Source organism: Peromyscus californicus, unplaced genomic scaffold (genome assembly GCF_007827085.1).
Source record: "Peromyscus californicus insignis strain IS unplaced genomic scaffold, ASM782708v3 Scaffold_13__1_contigs__length_99412109, whole genome shotgun sequence".
Lineage (NCBI taxonomy): Eukaryota > Metazoa > Chordata > Mammalia > Rodentia > Cricetidae > Peromyscus > Peromyscus californicus.
The window spans coordinates 59,422,059-59,433,082 of record NW_026294424.1 but is presented as its reverse complement, the minus strand read 5'-3'; the positions used below and the strand labels follow the sequence as shown (position 1 = coordinate 59,433,082).

The 11,024-nt window shown below is 45.4% G+C and overlaps 1 protein-coding gene across 1 annotated transcript; it reads right to left on the bottom strand.

Moving 5' to 3' along the window:
• Positions 1–226: 226 nt before the first annotated feature.
• On the bottom strand, positions 227–10,570 carry LOC128108467 (smad nuclear interacting protein 1-like). The gene has a single exon (XM_052735006.1). The coding sequence runs from the start codon at positions 5,306–5,308 to the stop codon at positions 4,190–4,192; it is 1,119 nt and encodes a 372-aa protein (XP_052590966.1). The 5' UTR covers positions 5,309–10,570; the 3' UTR covers positions 227–4,189.
• Between the last annotated feature and the right edge of the window lie 454 nt (positions 10,571–11,024).

Below are 11,024 nucleotides of genomic sequence, written 5' to 3'. Positions count from 1 at the left end.
GGCAGCCAGCCAAGCCTACTGAGACCCTGTCTCAATTTTTTTGTTTTGTTTTTTTTTTTGGTTTTGTTTTTCGAGACAGGGTTTCTCTGTGTAGCTTTGCACCTTTCCTGGAACTCGATTTGGAGACCAGGCTGGCCTCGAACTCACAGAGATCCGCCTGGCTCTGCCTCCCGAGTGCTGGGATTAAAGGCGTGCGCCACCACCGCCTGGCTCAATTTTTTTTTAAAGTAGGTAGCGCCAAGGCAAGGGTACTCTACATCATCCTCTGGCCTCCAATATGCATGTGCTCTGGAGCGCACCAGCATTCATACACATTTGTTTGTTTGTTTTTCTTAGTTCTCCGACTCAGTGTGGTTCTCCATAGGTAAATGCTCTCCCGTTTATTTCATTTTCTCCATCACATGTCCTTCAAAGTTTATCTCTTTCTTCTTTAATTTTTAAAACTGTATTTATTTTTATAATATGGTGTTTTTGTGAGTATGAGCATGACACAGCACATGTGATTAGAGAAGAGCGTTGGGGAGACAGTTCTTGCCTTAGACGTGGCTGAGGCATGCTTTCTCGTTTCTGCTGCTGAGATGTGTACCCCATGCTAGCTGGCCTGAGAGATTCTTGAGCGAGTCTCCTGTCTCCACCTCCCAACTCCCTAAAGGACTGCTAGGATTTCAAACGCATGCCACCACATCCGGCTCTTTACATAAATCCCAGGGAGCCACTGAGCCCTCCCTCCAGCACTTGGTTTTGTTTTGGGAGACAGGGTTTCCCTTAGTACCCTTATGTTGCCTTGCCTGGCCTAGAGCATGTAGATCAGACTGGCCCTGAACTCATAGAGATCTACCTGCTACCTCTGGAGGGCTGGGATTAAAACCAGGCAATAGGTTTGGCTAAGGTGGCATACACCTTTCATCCCAGCTCTTGGGAGACAGAAGCTGGGTTCAATTCCCAGCACCCACATGGTGACTGACACTGTCTCTAATTCCAGCTCCAGGGCATCCAGCACCTTCTTCTGGCCTTCGAAGGCATGCACAAAGTACAAGTCACTCATATGCACAAAATAATTTTTTTTTATTTACAAATTTTATTTTTTAGTCTCAAAAATACATATAGATGAAACCCTGCTCTGCAAATGCAGACAGGCCTTGCCCATCATGTGGTATTATTTCTATCGCAAAACACTGTCATATGAAGATCAGCACATAGCTCTGAAACACACCAATTAGGAGCACACATACAGTAAGTAATGACTTCCTTTCTATTTACAAAGGCCCCAGGTGGGAACTTCAAAAGTCATGACCTGCCTACACAGCCACGTCTACACAGGCATCGCAGAGTATCTGTTTTTAGCTTCGACAGTCAATAATAAGATCATGAGGTAAATTGTCACCCCCAAAAATGAAGTGCAAAATGACTATGACTCAAGAGCTGACCCGGGTCAAAGCTTTGGTACATGCTGGAGGTTGTTTTGGTGACAAGCAAAGCTTACTAAGATTCTCTGTTCTGCGGTTTGTCCCTTGAACAAAACTCCTGGTCCACAAAGCTCAACGACTATATAGGTCCCAAGAAAGTGTACAAAGAGAGCAAGCCACAGTCCCCGTTCCAAGGGCTTAAGTTTCCTGTGCAGCAGTTCGGAAGGCGCCCACCACAGCCACACACTTTGTCCAAAACTCCACATGCTGTCGTTGGTGAGATTGTGTCGGCAGCAGTAAGTTTACTGCCTTAATTTTAAATGCCCTTTTTTGTCCTGTCCCAGTTAAGTTGTTTGTGTGAAAAATGGGCAGTTGGGTTCCAGAGGGTGCTAGGGATCAGTTGCCCTGTGGTTTTTCCTGTTTGGAAAACAGTGTCCGGCTTGCCTACGGATACAGAGTAACCATTCCTTGACTCCTGCTGTTAGAGGGGTATATAAACCCATGTTGGTAGGAATAAAGAGGGCTGCTTCCCTGACGAACTGAAACTGGGTGTGTAGAGTGCTGTTTAACCTCGGCGTTCCTCGCCAGATTTCGTGCTCCAGCTGCGTGGGTCGTGGCAACTGGAGGTCACCACTGAGACCTGGAAAGAGGGGTAAGCGAAGGAGGCTCACCCTAAAAGGAGGGGTGGAGGATTGAAACATTGGTAAGTACCATGGGTAATTCTACTGCAAAAGCTCAGTTGGCCACTGAGGAACAGGAATTAAGTCAAGTAAGCAAGGAACAGGAATTAAGTAAGCAAGGAACAGGAATTAAGCCAGACCACACTCACATTTGTGGACACCATAGCTAAAGCAAGTCCTTGGTTTCTGACGGGAGGAGGTCTGAATATTCCAGATTGGGAAAGATGCTCTTCTGACTGATAAAGTGAAAGAGCAACTTTCAGAGTGCGAGCAAGCATTTGCTAACGCTCAGGAGGCAGAGATGAATGAATCTTTGAAAGGGGAAAAGGAAGAGGTTGAGGTCCCCTGTAAAGAGCGTATAAGGATATTTGTGAAAGATTTAATGGATGAGGAAGATGATCTTGCCTGTGTCTCAGATTTAGTAGAGGAGGAGGAGCAGCTAGAAAAAGAGACAGAGGAACTACAACAGGAATTGCGTCGTGCAAAGGTGAGTAATACTTCTCTGGCAGACTTTGTAGGTAGTTCCAACATGTCCCATGCTGTGGGTCTCCAAGTGCTCCTTTCCCTTTTTGTTGTTTGGAATGGTGATGTGGGAGGGGAGGGACTACTAAACTGTTCAGTTCTAAATTGTAGCTTGAATAATTGCTGGAGTGCAAATTGGTCCCATGCAGTGATTGAGAGAATACCTGCATTTGCAGTGATGCCTCTGGAGAGTCCTTCTGATCAGTTTCCGCTGCAACTGAAGAGGACAGGAAGAGACTTTGGCATTACTGCCGCAATTGTTGCAGCTGTGGCTGCATCTGCTCTTGCTGCTACAGCTGTTGGGCTTGCATTATCTCAGACTGTTCAACAGGCTGCCGTTATCAACACATTATCTGAGAGGGTGGCTGGTGCCTTGGACATTCAGCAAACATTAAATGGACAATTACACTTTGGAATTCTGATGCTTAATCAGTAAGCAGCACTGTTACAAGAACAAATAGATATGTTGTGGATACGCCAACACATGTTATCTGCTAATGGAATGTCAGAAGTTTGTATAACCCCTCATGCAGCTTTTAATGCATCAGCCAAGGTTGCAGAATTTAATGCTTGTTTGTGAGGGCCTTGGAATGGAACATTTTGAACTATACAATTCAGTTAGCACATGCTATTGTAAGGATTAATGAAACTAGAGTTGTTCCTGTAAATGAGCAGACCTGATGGTCATTAATGTCTAAAGCTGCTGGGTGGATTACTAGATGGGCAGGGTCTGTTTCCCTCTTATTAATCTGTGCAGGCAGATTGGGAATTGGGTTATTTCTGCTATGCCGATGGCGTTGCCAGTTCACTTGACACTGACAGGTAACCAAGCAAGCCCTTTTGGCCATGTCACCCTCTGAATCTGCACAAGTGTGGTTACAAATGTTGGACAGTTCGTACCCAGAGACGGGCAACTCCTGTGGTCCTCATGCAACCTAAGGCAGGGGGCATAAGGGCAGCCCCCTATGACAGGTAAGTTTGGGGATTGCAATAGGTGACCTAAGGCAGGAGCTATCTGGTCTTCCACAGGCTGTTCTAGCTGATGTGTTCCTTTTAAAAATAAAAAGGGAGGACATATCGGCAGCAGTAAGTTTGCTGCCTTAATTTTAAATGCCCTTTTTTGTCCTGTCCCAGTTAAGTTGTTTGTGTGAGAAATGTGCAGTTGGGTTCCGGAGGGTGCTGGGGATCAGTTCCCCTGTGGTTTTTCCTGTTTGGAAAACAGTGTCCGGCTTGCCTACGGATAAAGAGTATCCTTGACTCCTGCTGTTAGAGGGGTATATAAGCCCATGTTGGTAGGAATAAAGAGAGCTGCTTCCCTGACGAACTGAACTGGGTGTATAGAATGCTGTTTAACCTCAGCGTCCCTTGCCAGATTTCGTGCTCCAGCTGCGTGGGCCGCAGCAACATTGTGCTGAAAAATAGCGCCCACAGTCAGGCGGCTGCTGGGCTGAGTTCAACAAAACACCAAGTGAGAGTTCTCATAGTGCAACACAGCTGGGCAGCAACGGAGGAAAGGCTTAAGGGTCAACCCAAGGCCTCCACTCAGAACGGTTTCTAATAGTGTGGGGTGCTTCTCAGTTGCTAACCGTGAGACACCATCTCCTCCTCCTCCTCCTCCTCCTCATCTTCCTTCCTGTCTGCTTCAGAGGTGTCTGAAGACTCATGGAGCAAGACATATTCTCTACTGCTGAACCCAAATTTAAGGACATCCTTTTCCTTCAGTTCGTAGTATCTCTGCGGCTCAATACGCGCGTAGTTCAAGAAGGTTCCGTTGCTGGAGCCAAGGTCAATGATGTAGGGCTTCACGGCCAGACCAACTGTGCCGTCAGCACGCGTGTGCTCCACAAGCCGGTACTGGAAGACTGCATGCTGCTTTGAGCAGGAGGGATGGTCGATGGGAATGTCGGCGATGAGGCGATCTCGGCCCAGAAGGTAAGCACTCTGCCGGTGGATGTACATGACCGGAAGTAAGTCGTCATTTTTAAAGGGGTAGAGACGCCACCGTTTTTTGGGGATCCGGGCTTCTGGGGGTTCGCTGTACTTAATGACCACACCCCGGAAGGTATTGGTGTCCTCAAGAAGTGTCCCAGAAAGTTCAAGGCTTCGTTTTTCTTTAACAGGCACCTCTTTGCTTCTGTTAGCAGCAGGGCGAGGGATCACCTCCTGAGCCTCACCGCCAGCACCTTCCTTCTGCTGACCATGCTCCTGGCGGTGCATGGCATTCTGAAAGGCCCTCTCTTCTTCCTGGGCCTGCAGCTTCTGGCTGTCTCCATCGCGACCCTGCCCAGGCCTCTCATCCCAGCTCCTCCTTTGGCGGGAACGACCCTGGTGCTGGTCTCGCTCTCTGCTCCCAGCTCTCCTCTGCAACCGTTCTGATGGCTGCTGGTGCTGCCGATGCTCTGGACCTCCCCGTGGATGGTCCTCACGCTCCTGCTTCTCTCTGACCGCGGAGTAGTGGGAACTCCGGCTTCTCTTGGTCTGGGAAGACTGGCTTCTTCTCCCGGAGGACTGGTTTTTCCTTTTGCCTGGGGACCCGCGCGAGCTAGCGGAAGCTGGGGCGTCGGGCAGGCGGTGCGCGACAGGTTCGGGGCTCAGAGGCTCCTGCTTCACCTCCAGGGTCGCCAGCCAGTCATCTGTCCGGTGTGGCAACCGCCGCCTGCTTGGCTCCTGCTCAGCCTTCATCCTGAGAGCCATTTGCATGTCCGTTCAGCCACTGGGGCCCTTTGTTGTTGTTTTCTAGACAGGGTTTCTCTAGCTTTGGGGCTAGGGGATGGCTGTAGAGGAAATTCTAAACGGTCTTATTAAATAAGATACTCCGAGCCAAATACAGAGTTAAAAGATCAGAGCACTAGCGAATAGCCTTTAGCTTCCCGCTCACCGCCTCGCTGCCCTTGCTTCTACAGAGAGACCTTCTTCCTGTGTCCTGTCTTTTTATTGCCTTTCTGTTCTGCCTTCTCATTGGCTCTAAACTCAACCACATGACCTCCTTGTCACTGCCTGTCTATACAGACCTCCAAATCTCTATGGTTGATACTGGGATTAAAGGATTAAAGGATTAAAGGTGTGTCACCATGCTTGGCTGTGTCCTTGAAAACACAAGAGACGCTGCCTGCCATGTGATTAGATTAAGGGAGTGTGCTACCACTGCCGGACTTCTGCTAAATGACTATGACCTCTGATCTCCAGGCAACTTTATTAACATACAAATGAAATCACATTTCAGTGCAATAAAATATCACCATATTTCCCCTTTCTATTCTCAGTTCAGCTGAGTTCCATTTGGATGAGGACTCAGAGGCTTCCAGTTGAGGAAAGAGGATCGGCTGAGAAGTTGGTGAGGTGAGATTAGCTGTGGCCTGTTCTGCTTCTCTGACCTTTCAGGGTTCACCCCAATACCTGGCTCCCGGTTTGTTTTTATTAATAAGACCTTTTAAGGTTTGTGTTACATCCTACATTGGGGAAGGGGTTTTGCTTTTGTTTCTGCAGGAAAAGAAAATCTGTGGATACCAACAAAAGTAATAAAAATTCACTTTGAACAGGAGAAACACCTTGATGAGAAGTAATAGCTCATCCACCCATGTGATAACTCTACAAGTTGTAAGAAAAACTCAACAAACCAGGGTCAGGGCAGGGTTCTGGTTTTTGTCTTTACATGATAATAGAAATTCCCATCTTCAAGAAATCATAAGGCATAAAAGAAGGACCTATTGGCACTAATATACTCTACAGGGTAATATCTCACTGCTTAACATCAATATCTCTTTAACTCTAGAATAGTTGTGGTCCCAATTATAAATCAAGCTGGAATGTGACTCTCTCCTTCTCTAACCCCAAGCATGTTGCTAAAAGAAAAAATTAGGAGATTGTGTCTCATATCAGAAAAGCCAACTGGTGTGAGACAGAAGAAAACCAATAATCTAGGGACCATTGTTGTCAAGATTCTATTTTTCTCCATGCTTATTCTTGATTTCTGGGAATCCTTCTTCACATGTCATGTAATCTTTATATCCAAACTTTCCATTTTGATATTAATAATGTTCAAGTTTTCCACAGTGAAAAAAAAAATCTTTCCAATAGCAATCCCTGAAGTCTCCAGAAGGAAGATGGGGCCTCACAAAAATGACTCTACCCAGTCCATAATGATGTCATTGAACCAAAAAACAGTACTCAATGATCAGCTTTGAAATGGGAACTCTTCAGGACAGTTCCAAGATGAGATGGTCCATCATAGTACACTTTTAGCCAGAATCTTAGACAATCTTACCCATCACTCTAAGACTGGCTGCAGACTCTACAGCTAGCCCTATTGAGACCTAACTATCTAAGCTTTCTTACAGGACCCCACAGAGATACACTTGCCCCCTAAACTGCAGGAAGCAATTCTAAGAAAACGATGCCCCTTCCCAAAAGTTTCATTTTTCTCAGAGTTGTGGATGGATGGTTATAGGGTTGGGCGTGGAACAATAAAATTTACACTCAGTGTTCTCAGTATACTCAGGTATAGTATATTAAGGTAGATCATTGTATCTGCTAGTAAACTGATTTAGCTAACTATCAGCCTTGGATAATTTGCACTGATATGGATTCTTGTATGTTTGATACAAATGTAAACTACTCTTATATTCCTATTTAAGATAATCTGTATATTGTTACAAATACAAAACTATAATTGTTGTATTGTACATGTATTCCTATTTGTTTGAAATATTTTGTAGCCGGGTGACTGATGGTGGCACACGCCTTCGATCCCAGCACATGGGAGGCAGACCCAGGCAGATATCTGAGTTCAAGGCCAGCCTGGTCTACAGAGCGAGTTCCAGGACAGGCACCAAAACTACACAGAGAAACCCTGTCTCCGGAAAAAAATTATTAATATTTTGTATATTGATACAAATGTGAAATTATATTTGTTACACTATATGTATGTTCTACCTCTGTTTAGGATATTTTGTGTATTGATACACATTAAAGATATTGTTGTCATACTGCATATTGCACTATACATTTCTACCTCTGTTTAAGATATTTTGTGTATTGTCACAATTTTTAGGTCATTGTCCTTATACTGTACATCTGTTTACAGACAGTTTACCTTGATATGTAAAGTCTTAGTCCTTAGGTTATTTAGGTAGATAAGACTCATAGATTAATAGTCACCCATGAGTGTCACTTCCATAGTTATGTTAGTTAGGTTCTCCAGATTTACAGAAACATGTCAGATAAATAGGTAATCTTCAAACACTTCATAGACCTAGAGAACATGGAATTGAAATGTTTTGATAACTTAGAATTCTGTTGACATGAGACACGATTGCTCCTGGCAGCACTGATCTGATCCAGAGAGAATGTTGGACTTCTCAAACATTTCCATTTGAAAGTTTGTCTTCTTGGCACAAAGTGGCCTGCTGGACAGAGAACTGCCCTTGCCATAACTGCTGACAGTATGAACACTGTCCTTTCCAGACAAGCAGGACACAAGGAAAAGCAACTACTGAACTTGTCAAGACAGGGTAAGATAGTCTTTCAAAATTCTTGCTTCTCAAAATGGTCTGTCAGATATTCAAGGCCTTTAGCCAAACTGGATGCCCCAACAATGCGGAGAAACTTTAGGTGACTTTCTAGGCTACCAGCTGCCTCTGTCCATTCTCACAAGAATTTTGGAAATTGCTTGCTTGCATTTTCTGTTTTCTCAGGTATTATTATGTTCCTTCTCAGGTCTTTGATGGAGTTGAAGACTAGATAGTTACAGTTACAATCTTCTGGTATCTTAGCTAGAACATATTAAGTACTAGAATTAGAATCTTCAGGATAGAACAGCTATTGGTGTAATCTTGGTAATTTGCCATTTACTGATGCTCTGGGCTTTTCTGGACATTCAGCATGTCTTTCTTGTTTGATGTTGTTTTTGTTGGCTGTAGTTCCATTTTTGTTTATGTTATTACCCTTTGTTTTTCCTGAACAATACTTGATAATCATTTTTATTGTATATAGTTTGCATTAAGTGTCAAACCGTCTTCTTTAGACAAAAAGGGGAAATGTAGTGGTATTTGCTCCGCCCATGACCTTGGGCTATAGGGCCCGAAGGAGGTGTTGCTTCTTGCCTGTTGTCTGTGACCTCTTAAAAGTAAAGGGAGAGGGGTCATGAACCCCGTACCCTGCTGCCTGCTGCGGTCAAACTGCCAGGCGGATTCCCTCCCAGTCAGATCAGAAGATGACTTCTACTGTCTGCTCCGTTCTGTATTCGTGAGTGTATTCCCTCAATTTTCCCCAACGAATTTCCCTAATACTCCTTAACCAGAATCCTATGGATTCATCGCGTTAGAATAGTTTATTTTGGTTTGCAGTGTTGGAAGCTACACTCTGTAGCTTGAGTTTTCCTGCCTGGCCCACAGTCAGGACAAATCTCTCTCTCCTGCCAGTCCCACAGCCACTCAAACCCGACCAAGTAATCACAGAGACTTATATTGGTTACAAACTGTATGGCCGTGGCAGGCTTCTTGCTAACTGTTCTTACAGCTTAAATTAATCCATTTCTATTAATCTATACCTTGCCACGTGGCTTGTGGCTTACCGGTACTTTACATCTTCCTTGTCCTGATGGCGGCTGGCAGTGTCTCCCTCACTCAGCCTTCCACTTCCCAGCTTTATTCTCCTCCTTGTCCCGCCTACACTTCCTGCCTGGCCACGGGCCAATCAGTGATTTATTTATTGACCAATCAGCAACACATTTGACATACAGACCATCCCACAGCAACACTCCCTGGTTAGTTTGTTCCCATTGCTTTTGTGCCAGAGTGGAGACAAATCACGTTACAGGAACATCCCACCAGTCCTTACTGAGGACACACCCACAATAGACTAATCTCTCGATAGGCTCAACTTTTTTTTTTTTTAAGATGGGCTTTCTCTGTGTAGCCCTGGCTGTCCTGGAACTCACTCTGTAGACCAGGCTGGCCTCAAACTCAGAGATCCACCTGCCCCTGCCCTCTGCCTCCCAAGTGCTGAGATTAAAGGGCCACAGCCCAGCTAACTAGGCTCAACTCCTTTAAAGGTTCCACACCTCCTTATGCTGTGGATCAGAAGACCAAGCTTTTGATGCATAGAGGCCCTTGGAAGACACCCCTACCAAACTATACCAATAGCTGAAGAAGCCTGGATTTGCTCAAATTACTCTACGTGCCTGTCTCCAGCTTCTGCAGGAAAGTAAGGATGTCATCACTGCAAAGGCTCCCTCTCTGTAAGGACTCCGGAGTAGCCACGCCAGGCCCCTTGCCTACTCTGTGTGAGGTGTGGAGCCAGATGCAGTTTCTCTTTCAAATCAGAATGCTTTGGTGAATCAGACAGCCCAAACTAGAATCTTGGCCAAAGAGTTTTGTAATTTGATGGCTATGTAGGTATATTCTTGCAAAATATCATCTCACCAGCCTAGCTGGAAGCAGGTGTGAAGCATCAGTGTGACAGATATTAATGATCAGTGTTGAAAGGGTGGTGTAAGCTACAGCCACAGCCACACCTTACAGGCCCATGGTTGCCACACAATACTATTAATCAAATGTTTATGCCCCGGCCTGGATTGGTGTGGGAACTTCAGGAATGCAGTGTGTGTTTATTCTTAGTCTGCTGAAAACAAGTGTCACAATATATCCCACTCTCTTGGCTGAGTCAAGGCCTTTAAAATTTTCTTAGGGACTGGAGAACAGCTCATTGTTAAGAGTTTACTACTCTTGCAGAAGACTAGGGTTCAATTCCCAGCACCCACATGGTAGCTTGTTGGGGAACATTATTTAAAAGTGTGTTACTTTTGTTTATGTTGCATTTGTTTAACCCTGTGAAGCTGTGTTACTGTGCCTGCCTACAACACCTACCTAATCGTCTAATAAAGAGCTGAACGGTCAATATCAGGCAGGAGAAAGGATAGGCAGGGTTGGCAGGGAGAGAGAATAGATAGAAAAATCAGGGAAGTAGGAGGAAGAAACGAGAGAGGGAGGGAGAGGACCCTAGGGGACAGCCACCCAACTACCCAACCACCCAGCCACCCAACTACCCAGCCACCCAGCCACCCAACTACCCAACCACATAGCCACCCAGCCACCCAACTACCCAGCCACCCAACCACCCAGCCAGACACGGAATAAGAAGGAAAGAAAAGTTATACAAGAATAGAGAAAGGGAAAAGACAGATGGGTTAATTTAAGTTAAGGAAAGCCTGGGGGTTGGGGACTTAGCTCATTGGTAGAGTGCTTGCCTAGCAACCACATGGTCCTGGGTTCGGTCCTCAGCTCCCCCTCCCCCCAAAAAAAGAATAAGCCTGAATATGTGATTTATTTGGGAGCTGGGTGGCAGGCCCCCCATAAGAGCAAAAATAACCAACAACAGTAGCTTACCACCAAGTCTCCTATAGCTAGAAGATTTAGAA